The 24,294-nt window shown below is 38.5% G+C and overlaps 1 protein-coding gene across 4 annotated transcripts in view; it reads right to left on the bottom strand.

Annotated features, from left to right (window-relative positions):
* tprb (translocated promoter region b, nuclear basket protein) overlaps positions 1–24,294 on the bottom strand; it is a 91,696-nt gene that overhangs the window by 5,784 nt on the left and 61,618 nt on the right. Inside the window, exons 32-47 of one of the 4 annotated variants that reach the window (XM_073063290.1) lie at positions 22,149–22,295; positions 17,868–18,066; positions 16,997–17,223; positions 16,370–16,449; positions 15,804–16,012; positions 15,331–15,603; positions 13,587–13,717; positions 12,730–12,825; positions 11,204–11,395; positions 10,390–10,515; positions 9,237–9,309; positions 7,808–7,992; positions 2,317–2,388; positions 1,774–1,865; positions 1,298–1,404; positions 545–646 (exon numbers count right to left, since the gene is read on the bottom strand). In XM_073063290.1, the coding sequence (XP_072919391.1) occupies positions 545–646; positions 1,298–1,404; positions 1,774–1,865; positions 2,317–2,388; positions 7,808–7,992; positions 9,237–9,309; positions 10,390–10,515; positions 11,204–11,395; positions 12,730–12,825; positions 13,587–13,717; positions 15,331–15,603; positions 15,804–16,012; positions 16,370–16,449; positions 16,997–17,223; positions 17,868–18,066; positions 22,149–22,295 (2,311 nt within the window). Of the gene's footprint in view, positions 1–544; positions 647–1,297; positions 1,405–1,773; positions 1,869–2,316; positions 2,389–7,807; positions 7,993–9,236; positions 9,310–10,389; positions 10,516–11,203; positions 11,396–12,729; positions 12,826–13,586; positions 13,718–15,330; positions 15,607–15,803; positions 16,013–16,369; positions 16,450–16,996; positions 17,224–17,867; positions 18,067–22,148; positions 22,296–24,294 lie in introns of all 4 variants that reach the window. The other 3 variants (XM_073063289.1, XM_073063288.1, XM_073063287.1) reach the window with 3 other exon arrangements.

Genomic DNA, 24,294 nt, shown 5'->3' with positions numbered 1-24,294 from the left:
AATGCTGACATCTCCACTGGAATTGGCAGTTACTCTAATATCCAAACTCAACTTCACTAAAAATTCTTCATTCCTATTATAGAAGCTTCTGTGCAAAAATCACAGTCATTTGTGACAGTTCCAGGATTATGAAATGGAATAGTTACTTGCTAGATGTAAAGCTCAGGCTACTGCATTTTCAGATGCTGCCTTCTGCAGGTTGTTCGGAAGGAGGGATAGCAGAAAAATATCCAAATTATTAACAGACCAACTTCATTAAGAGTTGCTACATACAGCAACCTCAGTGACAAAGTTATTTTTATTGTGTAGTTCTACCTTCTGAAGATTAAAAAGACTATGCTAGATGAGATAATTCAAAACTGGCAATTTGTATGTTTTAGTTATTTTACAACAAAAAAAAGCCCAAAATTGTACTGTATTGTCAAAAGCAATAAAGAAAAACTCATATTTTTAAGTTTCAGCAGAAAAGTACCAGCACATTGAAGTCACCATCCCTGGTGTAGTTGCTTTTCCTCCCATTAGGGCAGTTTCAACAAATACATACCTGGTGCATGAACTTGCAACGGTGTGGTTGGTACACTGCGGCCTCCAGATTCATCTTCATGAACAGCAGCAAGGTAAATGGGAGTCTCATACATTCCTAAACCTGTAGGAGCATGGTGGGGATACTTTTAAACACAAAACCAACTCTTAGTGAAATCATGAGAATAAGCAAATAACCTGCCATTGATCTGATCAAACAATTAGCAGTAGATGATCTCACATTTGATGTTGATACTGCAGATGGGAAGCTGCATGCAACACTGGCAGATAGAATCTAATTTTAACAAGTACAAGGTGATACATCTTGGGAAGTCAATTATGGGTAGGAAATTACACTAAAAGTTAGGGAGCTTAGGAATACAGATACAAAGATTCACTAGAATGTTGCCCAAATTGGAGGACCTGAGATATTGGGCAGGTTGGACAAGATTACACTTGTTTTGAGTGGAGATGGCTGAGGGATGACCAGATAGAATATATAAAATTTTAGAGGCATAGATTGTTTTGCTGTGGTAGGAGAATAAAAACAAAACACAAGAAAGCATAGATTTAAAATGAAAGGAAAGAATTTGAAACAGAGTGACAGATATATGGAACTCACTGCCAGAGAACTTGACCAAATCCAGGACCTACCTGACTGACCAGTAAAATGTCAATTCTCTTCAGGATTACAGTTTAGTTTCTAGGACCTCCACTGAGCATAATATGCACTGTTTATGTTGATGAGATTTAGAATCTTTTGTAAAATTATTACCTCCTTGTGATGCCAATTGTCCAAGATCAGACTGACTTGAACTAGTTTGATTCATATCTTCAGGTGGTCCAAACCTAAATCGAGGGACTCCTGCAACCTGGGGAGAACTAACCAGAGTTTCTGAAATGAGCTTTTAAATTCATAATTGTACAGAAGTACATAAACCAACAAGTTTAAAACACATGGCAAAGCATCAATGTCCTAATTTTGAAAGCAACACATAAACATACCAATGTCATGGAAGAAGCACATTTCTTACTTAAAGCTCACAAGCATTAAAAAAAAAGGACTCCACAAATTCCCTCAACTAATCAGAACAAAAGACTGTCACAAATCTACACCGCTCAGAATTTTACTTGTATCATTGTTCAAAAAAAATTCCCGTTTACTCAAGACATTTTGAAAAGAAATGGTTGCTTTTGAAAAGAAACACCTTATTTTGAATATAGATGGCAATAAAAGAGGAATATCCTTACTGAATGGCTTCTGCAAACCCATCTGATCGGTGGGGCACAACAAGTGTCGGTGTACTGGGCACCATTCTGTCATCTTCATCAAAAAAATGTTGCTGCTGAAAAGCAATGGTAAAGATGAGTGTTTGGAAAAGACAGTGTTTGGAAAACAAAAGACCAATAGTAACAACAGTGGATTTGCTGATCATAAACATGGTATTTTAAATATGGCAACAGCATTTCAAAACTCAAAATTAATACCCCCTACACACACAACTGAGGGCGTGCTGCATCAGTAATAAGATGGAGAGGAGACATTAATGCAGGGCCTTATTAATTGATGTTAATGCAGACAAAAGATCCAATGCCACAAATCATAGTTGTGCTCAAGACAAAACCATCAGAAAATAGACCAAAAATGGTTCACATTTTGGTTCTCAAAATTGTTGATCTGTATATTCCAAAATGGTCAAACCATAAAAGACAATCCAAAGCAGCTTGAAGAAAAATGACCTCAACATGGCAATGCACAATTCTAACGTATACACTCAGAATTTGGTTACTTACCACACCTCCAATGCCTGGAGTAAGCTGAATCCCCCCTCGACTTGAAGAAGGTCGCCTCGCTGGTGGAAATCTCTGAGTAATACAAAAGATAATAGTCCAACAAAAGTTATGGAAAAATCAAATGGTATTCAACTACTAAAACAGTGTCATATACATCATTTAAAGCTTATGAAATGAACACATTTTGGAAGAGGTCTAGCTGATCAAGGCCTTGCAAAGTATTTTCCTGTACAACCTCATTTTAATACAAACCCAGAAATCAAAAATAGCAATTAGAGCTATGTATAATTGTCACCCAACAAAATTGACATTCACAAATATTTTGATGACCAGATAATTAAAATGGTTTTGCTTACAAAATAAACATTAGCCTCAATATTTACTGTGTCTTGGAATTTAATATCTGTCCCAATTTAAAAATGGCACCTCCAAGGAGGTATGTAATGGAGTTTCAAACTGCATTTTTGTTCTGGTATACAGAGTGTAACCCAAAGCCACTGTTCTCTGACTCAGTGCTAAATCTGAGAACATGCATGATGAAAGCTGGATGGTGCTAAGCCCATTGCTATCAAAGTATGCATACAGAATACAACTCGTCCTCCCGCAGGCAGCCACGAAACCAAGAAACACCATGGAATCCACTCAAGAAATCAAACACCAAACACGCAAGAAAAGAACAAATTGCACAAGCAAGTGGACAACAAATAGAATATCAAACATCAAGCCAGTAGCATTCAGTTTAGTTCAGTTCTGTGTCGCCCCTCTAACCCACTTGTAGGCTGCAAGCCAAAGCATTCTTCGCTGAAATACCCCAGACCACATTGTTTGCCCCAATCCAACCACTCAAAAACAGCAAAATACAGAGTAACCAGAATACAGGAACATATACAACATGAACCCTAAAGCCCCCCAAAACAATTCCACAGCCTCTCTGGTCAATCCTTGCAATGTGGATCCCAAGATTCTTGCACTTTCCTCCAAAAGCAGCAAGCAAAAAGGAGAGGAAAACCAGTTAAACACAGGCAGATGGCGCTGAACACCCAGCTATACTTCACCCTCATCGGCTTCTTCAACCTTGCTCAATGCCTTAATCAGAGAAAAGCAGTGGAGTTGATGATGGGATCATGCCCTCGACACCATAAGCAGCAACCAACTTCATTGGCCATAGCAATGGCTTCCAAAGAGGACTAGGCTCCAGGACAATCACTAAGAAAAGGCAGCAACACCTCTGCCATGATTATTCTAAACACTGGTGCTCGACAAGGTTGCATCCTCAGCCCTGCACTCTATACTTTATCCATCCATGACTGCATGGTCAAATTCCGCAATAACTCCATTTACAAGTCTTCCGATGATACCACTGTAGCAAGTCACATCTCAAATAATATCTTGGAATATCAGAAAGAGACAGAAAGCTTTGTAACATGGTGTCACGACAACAATCTTTCCCACAGTGCTGGCAATAAAGCATCAGAAGGGGTGGGAGGTGCTCATATGCTCCTGTCTCCAACACAAAGTGGTTAAGAAGGTTGAAAGCGGCAGGCTCCTAGGTGTAAACATTAGTACATAGCCTGTTTTGATCCAAACATGATGTCACAGCCAAGGAAGCTCAACAACGCCTCTACTTCTTAAGGCTAAAGAAATTCTGCTTGCTTCAGTCAACTCTTACCAACATACATTTGTCCTGATGTATAACAAAGAGAAGGCCTACAGAAAGGCAATAGTGCGGCTAATAGAATAGTGCAAACACAACAACTTGAGTTTCAATGTGGATAATACTAAAGAGATGATCGTGGACTTCAGGAAAGTGCAGGCTGATCACTCCTCAATGCACATAAACAGCTCCTCCATGGAGAGTGTTAGGAGCACCAAGTTTCTGGGAGTGCACATAATGGATGATATCAACTGGTCCCTTAGTCAAGAAAGCACAACAGCATCTCTACCTCCTGAAGACATTAAGGTGAGCGAGCCTTCATCCCCATCTTCCCTATCCTTACCAATTTTTACAGGTGTACCATTCTGGTTGAGAATTGCAAGCCATTTAACTGCAAGACCCTACAAAGTATTGCAAGGACTGCTGAGAGGGATCATCAGGGACTCTTTTCCATCCATTCAAGATATTTATCAGGGGCAATGCTTATGCAATGTCCTTAGCATTGTCAGTGATCCCTCCCATCTGTCCAACAATTTAAACTGTAAGACATCGGAGCAGAATTAGGCCATTTGGCCCATCGAGTCTGTTCCACTATTCAATCATGCCTGATCCTTTTTTCCCCACTACCATCAGGCAGGAGGTACTGTAGCACTTAGACAAGAACTATTAAGATGGGAACCAGCTTCTTCCCCCAGGCCATGAAACTACTGAACTTCCTGCCACCACCAAGGTCTCACCATATATGAAACACCAGTAGCATTTATCCTGTTTATTTTTTAGCTTGTGTCATAAATGCACCTTATTATTTGTTAATTTATTTGTGGTGTTATTACTTTGTGTTGTGTGTGAGTACATGTGCTGCGTTGTGTACTCTGGTCTGGAGAAACGTGTTTTCTTGGCAGTATACATGTATGCAGCTGAATGACAATAAACTTGAACCAACAGCTTGGTATTGCAACTGCTCTACACGTATCCACAAGAAACTGCAGCTGCAGACATAGCTCAGCACATCACAGAAACCAGCCTCCCCCTTTCTGATTATTCTCTGCACTGCTTTAGTAAAGTAGCCAGCATAATCAAGGGCCCCACCCACCTGGTCATTTTCTCATCTTCCCTCTCCCATCGGACAGAAGATACAAAAGAATGTACGGTAAGTGCATACCAACAACTTCTATCCCGCTGTTATCAAGAGACTCTTGAACGTACCTCTTGTATGCTCTTGCTGAGTCTGTCTTATCTTGTAATGATCTTGCAGTTCATCTGCACTGCACTTTTTTGCTGGCTTTTACGCTTTATTCTGCATTGTTATTGCTTTACCTTGTTCTAGCTCAATGCACTGTTGTAATGATATGATCTGTAGACTCTGAATGCAAAACCTTTCAGAACGCCTTTGACAAGGTGCTACACGAGGCTACTTAACGAGCTACAAGATTCTAGCATGGATAAAGCAGTGACTGACTGGCAGGAGGCAAAAGTGGGAATAAAGGGAGCCTTTTCTAATTGGTTGCCAGTTCCACAGGGGTCTGGGTTGGGTTTTCACATTATATGTTAATGATTTGGATGATGGAAGTGGTGGCTGTGTTGCAAAGTTTGCAGATGATATGAAGATAGGTGGAGGGGCAGGTAGTTTTGAGAAAGTATAGAAGGACCTAGACAGATTAGAAGAAAGAACAAAGAAGTGGCAGATGGAACACAGTGTCAGGAAGCGTACGGTCATGTACTTTGGTAGAAGAAATGAAAGGGTTGATTATTTTCTAAACTGAGAGAAAATACAAAAAGCTGAGCTACAAAGAGACTTGAAAGTCCTTATGCAGGATTCCCTAAAGGTTAATTTGCAGGTAGAGCCTGTGGTGAGGAAGGCAAATGCAATATTAGCATTCATTTCAAGAGGTCTAGAATAGACAAGCAAGTATGTAATGTTGAGACTTCATAAAGCACTGGTGAGGCCACACTTGGGAGTATTGTGAGCTGTTTTGGGCCCCTCATCTTAGAAAGGATGTGCTGAAACTGGAGAGGATCAAAACGAAAATGGCTCCAGGTTTCAACACCTTGTCATATGAAGAGTGTTTGGTGACTCTGGCCCTGTATTCAGTGGAATTCAGAAAAATGAGGGGTGACCTCATTGAAAACTATCAAATGGTGAAAGAACTTCATAGAGTGAATGTGGAGTGGATGTTTCCTATGGTGGTGGAGTCCAAGGCCAGAGGGCACAGCCTTCAGAATAGAATGGCATCCTTTTAGAATGGAGATGAGGAGGGATTTCTTTAGCCAGAGAATGGTGTGTGTATATTTAAGGCAGAGGTTGAGGAAAAATGGATCAGCCATGGTGAAATGGCAGAGCAGACTCGAAGGGCCAAATGACCTAATTCTGCTCCTACGTGTTATGGTCTTAAGATGAGCTTTTCACTGTAACTTGGTTCATGTGACACTGATAAACCAATACAATGAAGAGCTAATTTGTTTGGGAAGTAATGGGACATGTCCTGTTATCTTCTCACTTTCTTCTATGAGCAGCTCTTGCTGCCCCCACCCTACTCTCCCTCCTATTACTGCACCCGAATTGATAGCGATGGAATAAGCAGACACAGAAAACATCAACATGCTGAACCCATGAGATATAAAGAGGAAACATGAGTAGTTTCTGCAAAAACAGTAGCTGATGATGCAAATCACATGGCATTTCCAGGAGCAGACAATGTCATTATAATTCCATGATGATAGTAAACAGGCAACAGCACGAACGGAACACAGAACACTACAATGTTCATAACTACATTAAAATGCCCATTTATCTACATCCTTGACTGTTTATGAATCTGTCTAGATACCTCTTAAATGTCACCACTGCATCTCAGCTTCCACAACCTCCCCAGCAGTGTGTTCCAAACACTAACTACTGTAAAACAAAAATGTATCACGAAAATTGCCTTCAAACTTTCCTCTATCTTGAAGTTATGCTTTCTAGTATTTGATGTTTCCACCCAGGGTCAGGATAAAGTATCTACCTAATTTGTCATAATATCATACACTTCTATTACGATGCCCCTTAGCCTCTGAAGCTCCAAAGAAAATTATCCAATTTGCCCAACCTCTCCTTAGAGCTAAAACTCTTTAATCCAAGCAAAACCCTTCTGAATCTCTTCTGCCTCCTCTCCAAAGCCTCCATATCCCTTCTGTAATGTGAAGTCAAGGCTATTTTTTGGTGGATTCAACGATAATTTTTCAATTAACAGGTGCAGGCAATTCACGTGTTAAGTGGGGGGGGGGGGGGTTGTTGGCATATTCCACTTCAAAATAGGATGGTTTCAAAAATATTTCCTTTCAAGCAGAAGCAATCAAACAGATTCAAGGAGGCCATTTCAAAACACCCATTTCCAGAAGTAAAATATGTTGTGTAACTTAACAAATTGAGTCTACTGGTCTGTAGATGCAAGATGTGATTTAGAAAATAATTTAAGAACAGGGAAATAAACTCAGAAATGAAAGTAGATGAATTGGAAATTAATACACGCAAATTTGATGACAGTGCACATGACAAAAACTTTAGATTGGATGAATGAACAACATAGCTGGAACAGATGCCACTAAGTTGAGCGGCATATTGAAATTTACACACAGATTGGCCAGTAAACAAAAAACCATATATAAACAAACTATGTTTGATTGCTGCTAATTTCCTGATTCAAAAACTACTGGCTGTTGTTTACAGCTGCAGGTCAACATACAATAAAATGTGCAACTTTAAAAATACCATGAATTATGTCATTTTCTGTACAACTGTAAGAAACTAGTGGATATAAAAGTATATGTAAAAAAATGCAACTTCGGTTTAAGCACCTGTACAGCAGGTGGCCCCAATTCTGGGGCCGGAGGTTGTATTGTAAGTCTTGGTGGAAGAGGATGTGGTGGTCTCCTTGGTGAGCGTCGAGCTCGTGAAGCTGGTCTTTCAACAACTGCCTGTTGCTCTCTTGGAGTCTCTGGTGTGTAGGACTCTGTGGTGGTGACACAACCTTCACCTCCAGCTATAGACAAAATGGGAACATTATACTTGTTACTGGGAAATTTTAGCACATTTTACCATAGAGAACTTCTAAATTACACATCTCGCAAAATTAAAATAATTTCATGGTTGAAATTTCTATGCTAAACCACTTGTTATATCAAAGTTAAATTTTTAAAATCTTTCTTGAAACAGGACAGGAAAGTACACAACACTAACCACATTTTTTATTCTTTAAAAGCATATGACACAAAATAATGACATAATATTGCTAAATCTGCATATTCAAACATGAGTGACCAACCTTAAAAGATTGCAAACGATATAATTCTACTCTAAATTATACAAGGACAAAGGATTGAAACGGTTTAAATGTTGGCTTTCCTTGACATAAGTCAAGGGAAATTCTTGAAAGGTGATTATTGGAGTTCCGTCTTGCTATTTGTTTTCACTGGGGAATCTGTCTGCTAAATCTGCATCAGAGGGAGTTTGGACGGTGAAGATTCAGTGACTATTCATTTCAAAGGAATGGAATAGCTGCAAATGACAAAGTTTTAGGTCATTTCCAGCTGTGTTTTTAAATGAATTGTATTAATATGTATGTTATCAATTAAAGAATTTAAATTTTTCTGAATTATCAATTGCTTAATTAACTTTCAATAGATTTGAATGTTGAAATTGATTAATTTTATTTTAACTAGTTAACAGCTGTTAAAGCTGAGAGCATGGCCTAGCCAGCTGCTGAAGACATTTTTCAGCATTTACATTGGCAGGACTTGATAAGACCTCTCATTACAATTTCACTTACATCCGCAAGGCCCACCAGGGTGGAGTTAGTTCATTTTATGTGTAATCTCAGTGAGTAATGCGCAGTGCATTGCATCACTGCAATGGAATTCTGGCCTTTTGAAGTAAAAGTTAATGTTTAATTACAAACAGAAGAAAATCTGCAGATGCTGGAAATCAAAGTAATACACACAATATGATTGATGAAGGGTCTCGGCCCAAAACATTGACTGTTTACCCTTTTCCATAGATGCTGCCTTGCCTGCCAAGTTCTTCCAGCATTTAATTATTAATTGCCACTTTTGTGTATTTTAATGAAACCAAGAAACTGATAGAGGAGTTATTACACAAGAGGCAAGAAAAAATTTCACGTCACTATGATCATTCAGTAAAATGTTTAAATTCTAATGCATCTTATGTATACTTTACATTTTACCAGTCAAATTCCATTTTAAATGCCAGTTATTTACTAAGACTTACAATTATCCTCTGAAACTTGAGTACTTTCTTTTGTAGTTTGTTCGTCTGTACTAGGATCTGTCCCATCGGCAGCCTGTGTGAAAAGCAACCTTGATTAAAGTTCGGAGGTTTGAACAAATACTACCCAGTATACAAGCTGTGAAAACTTAATTTCAGCAAGAAAACTTTATGATGACTGGAAAAGGGCCAAGAAAAGAAAAGGCAAATCCCAGATCAGAGAGTGCTTCAAATACGTGAGCCAATATATTAAAATATATTCTGAGGATATATTTCTTAGTGTTCCCATAGTGTGGTTTAATTTCAAGACCCTAAACTCAAGTTGCCAAATCCTTACCATCATACCACTTATCATCTCTACTGTTACTGTCAAGAGAATCATTTTAGCCACTTAAATTCTAGCAAACCAAAACCTTAATAAAATGTTATTTGCATGATGATCTGCTACAGCACCAAACTACTGGCTCCCATACCAAGCCTTCTCACCCACAGCAGTTGAAATATTCCAATTTCATCCTAATTGCAAACAGTTCTCACATAGCCACCCCAACAAAGAGAATAGTTGTTGCATGTTTGTGACATGCTTATGTTTCCAATTCCAAAATCAATATGCATCTTCGCACCCTTCTAAATATTATTTGAATGAACAGTAATTGGTCAAATGATTTAAGAGGTAGCAATTGTGAAAAGATAAAAATAACAGTTCAATGTTTCAAAAAAAGGCTATAACAAGGTAGTTACAAGATACAAGTTGTTAGAAGAGAAAAAAAGTTAATGGAAGGTTGACTGTTACTTCAAAAAAAGTTATAATTAGAAAAAGTGACATTTCAATTATATGGCATTATGGGTACATACTCTCAGTTATAATCACCAAGCTGCAATAAAAGGCTTTGCTTTTGGTGAAGAAAACAGCTCATGTTCACAAACAGGAATCATGGTGGTAAGCTGCATAAACATGCCTAGTCTCTCGAAATGTGATGCTTGAGGGCAAGCAAAAATGAGCACTTCAAATAATCAGTAAATTCAATAAAGGTGGGACAGACAAGAGTGGAAAAACATTTAGGAAATTAAATATTTTGATCCAAAACTTCCATGAAAAGGTTTTATCGTTAGCCAGCTTCAATCTAAGATACACAGGTCTCAAAACCTTGCATACCTCAACATTGCCATCATCATAATTATCTTCTCCCTCAGGACTACCCTCGTTACTATCTTCACCATCACCATCCTCAATACCAGTATCATCGTCATCATCCTCTTCTTCATCATCCTCTTCATATCCCTAAAATGATTGAAAATACAAGTCAACCATTTCAGCTCTCACCATTAAAATTCCCAAGCAAAAATATTTTGAGTAATTAGCTGACTTCCTACATTTAGAACTCAAAAGCAAGCTGCTTTGCAAGAAAAATCTGCAAATGTTCTTCATGGAAATAGCTGAAGGCTTGTCGCTGGCTTGGATTCTAATTCTGATATTACAGAAAGATTATCCAATTGTGGAGAAAGTTTTTTCGTGCAAATGAGTATTCTTGATCACTTTTGCTCAAATTATATTATGGAAATAAAAGTTGCACTCATTAGAATTATAATGAATATCAGTTTTTATAGTCTGCTGCTATTTAAAATATTACTTTTCACTCTCTTGTGCAGAACTTAGACATTGCACATAGCTTTAACTTGGGCATTACACTGACTATGCTGCCCAACATTTAACTCTGGGGAAACTGTGTAAAAAGATTAATGTGTTGGTTGGATCTTTATGCAAACAGAAGAATAGCAAAGTGAATAGGTTTTGCATTGATAGAAGACTAACTACTGGTAGGTATAACATGTGTCCTTTCCAGGTTGGAAGAAATATAGTGAAGCTCTGACAATCTAACACAATAAAATGCTGCTCAAAATGTGAATCAGATTAATAAATCAGCCAAGTACTATTTGAATTCAATCAGATCCAGTTTCAGAACATTTACCTGCTCTTGGTCCTCTTCATTGTCTGGATCTTCATCACTCTCAATAATAATGTATTCACTTGGTGTTTGAGAACTTTGTGAATACTGAGTATTTAGCTGATGTTCTAATGGTTGAGGGTCTAAATCCAAAGGGTGAGATGCCTCTTCATTATCTTCCATTAGTTGAGAAGGTGGGTATTCTTCAATAACCACCTACAAACAAAATGTCAAGAAATTATTTTCATTGGGGAAATTGCTAAGATAGCAATAAGAAATTTAAGTCACTGCAAATTGAGTGATAATGTTTCTTTAGTAAAGGAAGATAGCCCTATTTCATATCAACTTCTTAAGGGTCTAATATTGGTGACAATTAATGTGCTAACTTCATTCCACAAGGAATTAAGCAGCAATTGGGATTTTTCCCTTTCTCGATGGCAAGAGTTTCATGTAAAGGAAAATCAATGTTAATTAAAAAAAATATGGCAATTACTCTGAATGAAATCTAAACTTGTGCTTGGTTCCTAGACTGTCCGTGAGATACCTAATCAGGATTTAATACTACAGGCAATCCCCGGGTTACAAATGAGTTCCGTTCCTGAGTCCATTTTTAAGTCGGATTTGTACACAAGTTGAAACAAGTACATCCGGTATTATTTAGCGTTTGTCTTAGTATATAATATATATTTTACTTTTCTATGCATATAAAACACTTAAGAAACATATGTATTCAAATCATTAAACCACTGCGTTGCTTAGTAATAATTGTAGCTTTCATCAGGGCAGGGCTTTCACATGCTCCATTATTCTCACTTTATCCTTTAAAATTGTTCCGATCGCTGACCGACTGTAGCCTAATGCTTTTCCAATGACCGATGGTGTCTCTACTCTTTCCAAACGCTTTGTTATTTCCAATTTATTTTTAATTGCGATTGCTTCCCGTTAACAGAACAGAAACACTCTGGGCGGTGGGGCCCGAGCTTTGCTGACTGAGCTCTACTGGGTCCTAAGGACCACTGCACTGAATCCTCAGGTCCTAAAGTCCGCCACACTGAGACAGGTTAAATGGGACAAGTGGGGGCTGTGCTGGGTTTCAGTATTTCATCCTCCACAATATTCCGTGTGGGAATTTAAACTGGAGGTGGCAGTTTTTTTTTAACGAGGTCCAGTTGCAAGATCGACATCAACCCGGCACGGATGGAAAGCACGCTCGGAAGCGATCTGTCACTGGATCGAACTTGGGAACCTCTGTTCTCAAGCCCGGTGCTGATCTCACTGCACCACTAGCCAACTGGAAAAGGGGGGTGGGCAGAGTCTGGGTGAATCTTGCTAAGAAAAATTTAAGCCAAATACAAAGTTACACACTCAGTGTCAACAGCAACAACTTCAGATGTTGGACAGCGTCGCGATCCGACTTAAAATAGCGGACGGCATTCTCCTTCCTCGGTTTGTAAGTACGAGTATTTCATAAGTCCAACATTCGTAACTCAGGGACTATCTATATACCCATATCTTTACAGCTCAAGACTGACTGGTGATAATTAACTGACCTGGGTGATAGAGTCCTGTGAATCCAGGTTTTCAGACTGGATCTGCATTTCAGTTTCTGCTTCTGCGCTTTCTTCGATCTCTTGCACATGCTCTTCCTGAAGATGAAAAACATTCTGGTGTTCAATACTTTGAGCATTTAACATTAATTCTACAAAAAAAAAATGAAAGCTTCCCATGGAGCAGGGACTTCAGTGTATATATTTTTTGAGAAAATTATCATCCCTCCACACACCTGAACTGTCCTTTTCCAACTTCAGTAAAACTCCGATAGTCCACTATCAGCAATCTCAATGGTTCGGCATTTTGCCCGTTGAGTAATATTTGCCAAGCATCCCTCCTGCTCATCAAAGATTCCATTTCTGGTGCTCTCTGTTTTATACTATTGTGTAATATTAAATGTACAATATTCAATAGTCCAAAAAATGTTTCAGTCCTGCACCACTAAAGTCCCCAGTTTTACAATATTCTCCATGAATTTTATTAACATTTCTAATCTATTTGCCATTCACAAATGCCCTCTAGCTGAACATAAACTTGATTCATTGTTATTCAATACTGCAACCTCTTATCTTGATACTCTGCTCTCTAATAATTGATTGATATGTTTCAGAAAATTGTACCTGTTTCACCACATACCTTTAATGGGAAAAGGCTCCAGATTACAGTAACTCTTTGTAGGAACAGGTACTTTCAAATTGCGTTCCTTTTCTATTATTTTATCTTACTCCTTTTCTCCCCCATTTATGTAATTGAGTTACTTTCCATTTTAAGCAGTCTCAAATCAGAGAAGCTTCCCTTTCCCTACATCCTGGCTATGTTCTAAATACATCAGCAATACATTAACCACCTCACGTACCGCTCGTTGGGTGAGTTTCACTTTCTTTGACTGATGTTCTGAAGACTCTTCCTGACCATGAGCTGTATTATCAGCACTGGTCTCTTCGTCATCTTCACGTTGACGTTTAGTCATAGGAGTGGAACCTGAAACTGAAAAGTGACACTTCTTCATACCTTTATTTCAAATTCAAAAAAAATTTGAGAACCTAATAGCCCCAAAGTCTAGAAGTTCAATCACTGCATGGAAACGGCTTAATAAATGCTACTGTGGATTACAGTAACATTATTTAGTAAGAGTTGTATCATTGTTCAGGAACCCAGTATCAACTTTCAAAAATGTTTGAAGTAGCATTGTAGATTTGCAAAAGTACAGGTTCTCAACTTAAATTTCCTATACAACACTTGTTTCAACTTGTTTTGATCAAGGGAGATCAGGCAGTCAGTTTCCCACAAAAAGAAAAAAGTGCATTTTATTTGTAATTAACTTTCCACAATGTTTGCTTCTTGTAAATAGCTTGCCTAGCTTTCATTTCCTACAATAACTAAGTAGAGGCAAATACAAGTAATTTAAGTGAGGTCAGAAATTAATTGGTCATAAATCACATCATAATATTACTTAAAATCTGCAATATTTATTTGAGGGCATACAAAAGTTCATTGGCTATAAAGCAAAGGGGCAAGAAATTACCAAGATTCAAGTTTGATTAATAGGGAGAAAACAATAAAAAAATGTCAATTTCAGGTTGGCACCATCTTGGGGGATAATGAAAGAATACTTAGACCTTAGCAATTTGAACTTGACTCATTCATTCCAGAAATTGAATCCAAATATTCAGAATATGAAAGACAACTACAGGGAAGGTAACAAGATTTAAGTCACTTGTGGATAGGCTATGAGATGAAGCAGGACCGTGCCAAATGGAACAGAGATTTTTATTAAAAATGATACATCGTAAGTTGAGGAAATATTAGTATTAAGTGGACTAGGGCATCTTTCACACAAACAGGTTACACTAAGAATTCAGAGACCTTACACTGGTCTTTCTTACAAAGGAGACCACAAGAGTAACAAGGGTCTTATTACATTCAGGTAGGACTTCAGTGAAGCCACAACATCACGTATCAGTTTCCAACTGAGATTAAATGTGTCTCGTTCTGGGATTAAATACATTCAATGGGAGAGTTTTAACTTATCCAAGGAAGCCACAATTAGGTTCTTGAGTTTCAGAGCAAAGAGTTTGGTTATGCAATCTTAAATCTGGAGGCAGCCAAAATAAAATGAGAGCATAAAATTCTTCCTCAACCAACACCACTTTCCTCCCACAACACAGTTTTTCTATGTGTCGAATGGCACTTCCAAGAATGATGCCAATACGATTTTAGCATTTCAAGGTTATATGTGTTACAAAAGATGAAGAAGGGTATCAGCTATTGTCTTACAGAATTGGCAGAACAGACAAGAGCTCTCACTCCTCAACATACTCACAAATGAAGTGGAAAATTTCAGTTCAGGATTAATAAGATCAAACTGACTCAAACTAAAATAGAAAATGCTAGAAGTACTCAGAAGGATAAGAAGTGAATCAATGCTTCATATCAGATATAAAGCATCAAAACTCCAACCTGTGGCTCATTTTCCCACAGATGTGGACTGATTTGTTATTTCCAGCATTTTGCTTTTCTTTTAGACTATTAGAATATGCACTTTTGTTTGATTTTCAGGAATAAATTGAAACAATTTTCAGATCATAGCATAAACTAACCTGTTCCAAATACAGCAGTGGAAGTGGATGGTCGTTCCATTGGGGAGCTCTGCACAACATCTGCTAGGTTTGTTGAAATCTCCTGATTTGCTGGCTCTACCTGCTGAAGAGTTTGTTGAGTGGGCTGTACAAATGCTGTTGCTTGTGTCTGTTGCTGCTGGACTGTTAAAATAGGCTGTGACAAGTTTGGGATATTTGGACTTGTTGAACGCACTGTTCCACTTGTGCTACCAAAAACAGTTACATGTTCCACTGGTCCTTCTGACTGTATGGCTGCTGCATAAAGGTGAAGGTGAAATTAAATACAAAGACATAGTTAACAACCAACATTGTTATCCATTGAACAAAATATTAATTGGATTTAAAAATCAACTTTTTCTACTGTGATAAATCACTAAATATTGTAGAGCTGCGAGTTTCAAACTATTTGATAGTGGTTGCTTGCTCTTTGGTTCAATATTTAAACTACATACCTTCTTGAGATTCAACTTGTGTTGTTGGCATCACTGTTGCAGTTGGCGTTGTGGCTGGTCCAGTGACAGTTGCTGGTGTAACCATTGGACGAATACTGGCTCTCGGTGTGGACTTACTGCCAGGCACTGGTCCAGCGGCAACTTTACTTGGTGTTGCCACAAGAGGGGTGGGCTTGATATTGGCTGTTGGTGGATCTGATGAGCTTGAACTACATGGAAGTTTGAAGAAAATTTATTTAATGTATCCCATTCAGAAGTAAATCAGCTGTAAATTAAACATCACCTTTCATAATGAAAATAAATTTAAGTTATCAAAACAACAACTATGGCATTACACCTACTTCAGTAGTGTATTGCACCTACTAAAGCTGCAAAGAGGAGGATTTTGCTTTTCTTTAAAAAGTAAAACAAGATTCTAAACACTAAATCTAGCTAAATCCAAAGTCCAATTCATGTTTAAAGAGACAGGATCATCATTAAATTACATTAAAGTTTGTGACAGTCATATGCAATAGACTGAATTAGTTTTAAAAAAGGGGATACCAACGAATGATGGCTATCCTTACCTTCCCCTGTCTGTTGATACTGGAGTTTGTTTCAAGGTGATTTGTCTCTGTGGATCCAGCTGTCTCTGTGGCTCAGAAGTCTAAGGCAAAACAGAAATACATCACATTAAGCTCGATTTGTGTTATGCTTTTATTAAACAGTTTAAAAAAGATGCACAGTATATTAACAAAGTTACAACTCATTAATAAAATAATTTCTCCACTATAGATTTTTTGACAGAATTAGAACACGGAAATCTTTTTAATTCTCAATAAGCTCTACTAAGATGATCAGAACCGATTATCTGCAAACTGCACCGATGAAAATAAGTAACACAAAACTAATTAAACTTCCTGGTTGTGTTAAATTCAGAATTGCTTTGAATTAGCTGATGAAAAGAATTCAAAAAAAATAACACTAGGTGCATTTTTATGGATTTCACAGCACAAAAATCAATGTGACATACTAAATTTAAGTTTTGATTGCAATACAATTCTCCAAATATTCGGTCATATTGAATATCTCAAAAAAAAGCATACATAGTCTATTATAAAGGAATTAAATATCAAATTCCCTTTCTAATTTTGACAATTACTTTTAAGAACTTCCAATTCCCCAGTTCCATCATAAAAACTTTAGCCACATACCTTAATAGTCAGTTCTTGTGGTTCCTCACGTTGCTCATGCTGTCGTTCCTGGTGTTCTTTCAGCTCTCGTTTAAGTCGAGTAATGTGACCATCATACTGGGATTTGAGTGCACTCATGCGTACCTCCAGCTCCTCTCTTTGCTGATCTAAACTACTAACACGCTGCTTAAACTCTTCATTGTGTTGCTTTAACTCTTCATTCTCTTTTGCCAACTGCTCCTTCAGACCTAAAACAATCCAATCAGATTAATTTCAAATCCCACTAAATATTTGAGCCATAAGTAAACTATCATTACTCTGAAAATGGATCTAGTGCTTTCCCAGTGTACATGAATAAACTCTTCTCAGGCCTCCAGCCAGGTACAGGTATCGATTTTAACGGATGTTTCGATGTCAAATTCTGCCAGCTTCATCAGGGAAGCCATTGAAATAAAACTAGAAGAAGAGTTTTAACAAAGACGAACGCCTCACTCGAAGAAAGAACTGGAATTCGAATGTAAAGGTGGGACAGCAGAAACCTGATTGGATGAGGACTAACCAATCAGGAGGGGCAGACAACTGGGGTATATATGGCAGAGCTCGTTTTCGAAACATCGGTTAAAATCGATACCTGTACCTGGCTAGAAGTCCAAGAGAGTTTATTTATCATTACTCTCCACTTTCTTCAAACTTAATAAATGAACTTAAACAATAAGTTAAAATACAAGCAAATACTTCCACGCCACACAAGTTCTTGAAGAAGCTTTGCACTGAGTTGTGCAGAAACATGCATTAAGCAATCAAAGGTACAAGCTCAAATTCTAGTAATCTTTTCTACAATTAATTCTTCCATTCATTATGTAATGCATGTTAAAAAATGCCAGTGACTGACCAGCTAACTGTGTTATCTTCTGTTTGGCAACTAATATAGCTTTTTTGGTCTTCTCCTCTTTCTCCAGTATCTGCTGCCGAAGCTGTTCTTCAAGACTTGCTTTCTCCTGCAGTTCCTGGCGCAAGCGGGAAAGTTCACCTTGCAACTGGGTTAGTTCTTCCTGTAATTTTTTAACTTCAGATTCTTTCTCAGTCACAGACTGGGGGGAAAAAATTACAGAAAGCAGAAGTTGTGATTATTCAATAGGTTGTGTACACAAGACGAACAATTATGCATACAAGATTACCCCAATGATATGTTAGGCAATACTGATTAAGGATAAACAAACTTATGAATTACTGAATCAATGACAACGGAGTTCTATACCCAACACAGCAAATGATTTTCATCAGTCTAAATTTTAAAAAAGACTCAGAGATATACACAGTAGCATCAATGTTTGATCCAAACATTCATTCCAGTACCAGCTTCTTAATGATTCCATCATCTGATTTTTTTAAACTGCCAACTAACATAATTGTGTCACTTTCAAATACAATCGGCCCTCCTTATCCACGAGGGTTTGGTTCTGGGACCTCCCGCGGATACCAAAAAGCGTGGATGCTCAAGTCCCTTATATAAAATGGCATAGTATTTGCATATAACCTAGGCACATCCTCCCATATAACTTTAAATCATCTCTAAATTACTTATAATACCTAATACAAAGTAAATGCTATGTAAATAGTTGTTATACTATAATGTTTAGGGAATATTGACAAGAAAAAAAACTTTACTTGTTCCTCTCGCTCACAACACAAGCAGCAAACGAACGAGACGCGAGACGAACAATGATCAAACGATGAGTAAAACTTGTAATACAGGCAGTCCCCAAGTTACAAACAAGTTCCGTTCCTGAGTCCGTCTTTAAGTCGGATTTGTACTTAAGTCGAAACAAGTACATCCGGTATTATTCAGCATCACTTAGTCAAACATTTGTCTTAGTATATAGTATATATTTTACCTTTCTATGCATATAAAACACTTAAGAAATGTATGTATTCCAATAATTAAACTACTGCATTGCTTAGTAATAATTGTAGCTTTCATCAGGGCAGGGCCTTTCACATGCTCCATTATTCTCACTTTATCCTTTAAGATTGTTCCGATCGTTGACTGACTGTAGCCCAATGCTTTTCCAATGACCGATGACGTTTCACCTCTTTCCAAATGCTTCATATTTCCATTTTATTTTCAATCGTGATCGTTTCCCATCAATGGAACAGAAACACTACGGGCAGCGAATCCCGAGCACCGCCGGGTCCTAAGGACACCGCACTGAATTCCCTGGGTCCTAAAGTCCACGGCACTGAGACAGGTTAAATGGGACAAGTGGGGGCGGTGCTGGGTTTGGGTATTTGATCCTCCACAATATTCCATATGGGAATTTAAACTGAAGGTGGCAGTTTTTGTGTTTTATGAGGTCGAGTTGCAAGTTCGACATCAACCTGGCATGGATGGAGCGCGCGCTTGGCAGCAGTCTGTCACTGGATCGAACTCAGGAACCTCCGTTCTCCAGCCCGGTGCTGATCTCACTGCGACACAGCTGACCGGAAAGGGGGGGGGGGGGTGTCAGGGTGAATCTTGCTAAGAAAAATTTAAGCCAAATACAAAGTTCCACACCCAACACAGTGTCAACGGCAACGACTTAAAATGGCAGACGGTGTTCTCCTTCCTCAGTTCGTAAGTACATGTTGTTCATAAGTCGGACGTTCGTAACTCAGTGACTACCTGTACAGTAGTTGCTACACTTGTTTAGGGAATAAGAATGCTTTGGAGGAGGCTCAATAATACTAAAGTCAGGAACTGTGGAGGTTGAGGGCTGAGGATCTTCAAGCGTTGAACGTCGAGACTTCAGAATTGCAGCTCTTCTGGGAACGCTGCTGTGGCCTCGGCATTAGCTGAAGCTCCCCGTGACCTTTACATTCTTGAGGCTGTAGCACTTTACACAGCCAGCCAGCCATCCCTTACTAGTCTTAAACTCTTTTATCTTGCTCTCATCAACCCCATCACAGTAATGCTCATAGAGACTAACAGCTTTTTCACATATAATTTGGCCATCGACAGAGATATGCTTCTGTGACGTGTCCTCTAGCCACACACAATGCTTTCTCAGTCTTCGCAAGCACTTTATCACGAACCAGAGAGACAATTTTTGCCGTTGTAGGGGCAGCACTAACACTTCCACGAATTTCAGCTTCTCTCTGCTCTACTGTGTGAATGCTCAATTCGTTCTTACCGACCTTATGACCCACTTCGGAATGCAGACATCCCACCCTGAAAAAAATCATTTCAGGGAGGTAGCAACCCCTCCCCCCCCCCAACACTCTCGGTTGACCTCCAAGGGTGTATGTAATACTTTGTTTAGTGATTTTGTCTAATCTGTAAACCAAGAAGGGTATATGCTGAAAATGTGACATTAAAGTATATACTTATATTATCATGGAGTCGTTTGTTTATTCTATTACAACTTTTAAGTAAGTCTACAGGGAGTTTGGCCTCATCACGTAGAACATCAATAGAGTAGTTCTTTAGCAGCTAGCCAGCTAGTTTAAATGACATTAGCTATGCTAATGAACGAATGACACCTGTTAAACTCACCTCAATATGTCTTTTACATTTTAACCCACCACGGGCAATAGAAAAGTCACTGTTGCAAACAGTGCAGCGAGCAACACTGTCATTATTTTTGAGGTCGACTGTAAAGCCCGTCCACAGAGAAAACTGATAGGTCTACTTAGCATGAAGAGAGACCAATCAGGATGCTCCCTCTCACTCTTCCTCTTCTTCTCACTCTCCCACTCACTCTCAAAAAAATTGATTTCCGGGATATTGTATATAATTTGCGGGCGTCAGGGAGCCGCTATCAATATGCGGGAGACTCCTGGAACTTCCAGGAGAGGTGGGATGTCTGGGAATGCCACATGCCACTTTTCAAAAGATCTAATATTTCTACTTTCTCGGCGAGAGATAGCACTTAACGCTCCCTCTTTGCCTTTGAGGAATTGCTTTGACCACCTAATTGCTTTTTAGGAGCCATTTTTTCACAGGAACAAAGTGGCGAATGAATGAGGCATGAGGCGAACAATGCTCGAATAACAAGTGCTGGAAAAGTGCCGGTTTTCTCGATTCGCAGTTGGTTGAATTTGCGCTTGCAGAACTCACGGATAAGGAGCGCCAACTGTAGTGTCAACCAGAATGATGATAATTCTTAAGAGAAAAAGATACCTCCAGGTACTAGCTTCCCTATTCATGAGGCTTTGGATGCTTTCAGTTAAACCTTCCAATAACCGTAGTACATGGGTGTCACATACGCAAGTCATTTCTATATCCCTTGCTTCCATGCACAATATTTTCCCCTATTTAAGTAACAGTCTTCTTTGGGTATTATCATCTGCATGCAGAGCATCTGAATTTCTTGGCTTCTTCACAGGTGTCTTTAAAAAAAATCTTACTGTAGTTTATCAATTTTCTTGAGTAAGCTTTGAATTGTCTCTCCTAACCAGCAAGGAAAAGAATCTGCAGTAAATTTTGTGACAAAATCTGAGAAGGGAATACCCATCTTGCTGCATGGTAGGTGTTTTTACCAACACATCGCGTACTTTTAGGATAACTTGATAAGCATGAGATTGGCATCAAGGAGCAGCTACCTTTTAGATGTGATCTCTAGGCTGAGGCAAGATGTAACTTGGGTTTTCAAAGGTCAAAATTTGACTTTGATATTGATATTTCAATGCACCTGGAAGTTGCAAAAAGTTCACAAAGCATGACACCTTCCCAGTATTTACAGGTTACTGAAGATTTAGAAAAGATACAAGATAAGCTTACAGTTAATGCAGCAGGTGATCTATTAAATTACTTGTTTTCCCCCACTAACATAATTGCATCACATCTTTCTTTGCCACTCAGTGATTCTCCAGGCCTGCTGAAGTATTGCTTGCATTGAATATTGTTGGCTTATGGATCCCTCGCTCTATGGTGCCAGCCACACTAAGAGCTTGAATCAAAATTCAATGAGGCAAGGAAAATACAGATAACTTACAGCTTACTCAAGAAAATTGACAAGGTGGCAGGTGGTGGTGGGCACCTCAGACTATTACAGAAATTTGGCTCCATTCTTATTATGTTCAATATGGACAACTAACATGCTTGCAGTGCAAACTATGCATCCTGACAAAACTTTGATCTCTTGGTCAGATGAAGTCTATATCATGATGGTTAGTAATTACATTGTGACTTTACCTTCTGCAGGGCTTCAGCCTGAGACTCTAATGCCTTAGCTCTAGATTCAGACTGTACAAAGGCTTCTTGCAAATCTTGTGTGGCTTGAGCAGAGGATTGCTCTGCTTGCTGATCTGCAGTACTCTGAGAAGTCGTCTCAGCAACCATCTGGAAGACAAGACAATTTTTTTGGGCAAACAATTACATAATAAAATGATGTGCATACTTCTCTTAAAGCTTCCATTTGTCCTTTTAACATAATAACATTCACTAAAGTAATATAATAATGAAACCTGATGCCAAAGAGAGGGAAGTTAGGAAAGGTGATCAGGTTTAAGTTTGGGACTTGGAAGCGCTGGTAAACAGACCAACATCTGATCTTTTTCTTTGACAAAAGGAGGTATGAAGGTACAATAATGTTAAGACTAAATTTACAAGAGTTCAAAGCCAGTGAAGTGCAAGGCTGGAAAAATTTAGGCAACCATGGTTGACAAGGGATTATGCGGAAAGTCATGAAAAAGGAGATACAGACAGCTGGGAACATGGGAATCCCTCAGAATACAGGGATGTAGGAATATACATGAAAAAATTAGGAGGAAACAAAAACAAACCAAGACATTTCCTTTAGACACAAGAGACAGTAGATGCTGGAACCTGGAACAGCAGAGGTGCTAGAGGATATCAGTGGATCAGACCATATCTATGAAAGGAATTGTCAACATTTTAAGTCAAGATCCTTTATCGGACTGAGAAAAAGAGGGGAGTTAGTATAAAAAGGTGGCGGGTAGGGGTGGAACAAGAACTGGCAGGCAATGAGATTTGAGGATGAGTGGCATGGTAAATGGTCCTTGGGCCTACCAAGTCCACATCAAATACAAAACACCACTTTTTTTAACCACCCAATAACAAATCTACCCTAAACCCATTTTATTCTTCTGTATTCCAAAAAAGCCAGCATAGGCATGGTGGGCTTAAGGATCTGTTTCTCTGCTAAGCGACAGATTCTCTGACACTCCCAACAACTGTATCCAGATTCTATCACTTACTTATATTATGGAGAACTCAGAGAAACCAATTACCAATGCACCAGTGTCCTTGAGAATTTGGGATGTAGGTGGAAATTGGAGCAAATGGATAAAACACATCTTGACACAGAGAAAGTCTGCAACTCCACAAACACAGCACCAAAGATTAGGAGTATGCATGGAGTGAATGAACAAATCCAGATGGCTAGAGCTATGAGGTAGGAAATCCACTAACTGCATGCTTATTTTGGGGGGGGGGGGGGGGGATGTAAGGTAAAAGAAAATAGTTACTTTAGGATGTCGGCTTTAAATACCTCCTGATAAAACTGATATAGAAGATTACACAGGCATTTGGGTTTGGAGTTTGAAAATTTTGATGCAAAAAAAATCTTTAATCTTACCCGTTTGTATTACATTGAAGCTTTGAATCATCCACATTTAATGCTGAACAAACATTTGCAAAAGATATGGATCCATTTGTAAAAATAACCAGTAGCAAAAAGCTTTGCCAGAGTTAACTTTTAATACAGGTTTCCCCTGCTATCTTAAGGTAGAGCATTCCTGTGAAACCGTTTGTAAGCCGAAATGTCGTGAAGCAAAGAAGCAATTACCATTAATTTATTTGGGAAAATTTTTTGAGTGTTCCCAGACCCAAAAATAACCTATCAAATCAAACAACACATAAAACCTAAAACAACATGAACAAATAGTAAAAGTAGGAATGATATGATAAATATACAACTTATATAAAATAGAAATATTGTATGTACGGTGTAGTTTCACTTATGAAAATTGGGAAGACAGCAAGCCAAAATTGATGTGGAGAAACAAAATCAAGCATGCGCGCACAACTGCCTGCACAAGGTTTCACAGTCATGGCAGTCTTTCTCACAGTAACACACGTATAAAGCGGGTGTCTTTTTATCGTAAAAGCAAAAATCCTCTTTGGTTAGCAAAAACAGGTACTAATGTAGGTCTTTCATAACAGCGAGCTATCGTAAAGCGAACATTCGAGAAACGGGGGCCACCTGTATTTATATACATTATGAACAGTTACCACTAGTTTTCAATTAATTAGTTTTTCCAACTTTAACTATAGCCCAAGATATAGTCTTTGATAGCAAAGTTAAAGAGTGAACTAG

This window comes from Hemitrygon akajei, chromosome 12 (assembly GCF_048418815.1).
Source record: "Hemitrygon akajei chromosome 12, sHemAka1.3, whole genome shotgun sequence".
NCBI classification, from domain to species: domain Eukaryota; kingdom Metazoa; phylum Chordata; class Chondrichthyes; order Myliobatiformes; family Dasyatidae; genus Hemitrygon; species Hemitrygon akajei.
The sequence above is the reverse complement of the archived record's forward strand: the minus strand, read 5'-3'. Positions and strand labels throughout refer to the sequence as shown.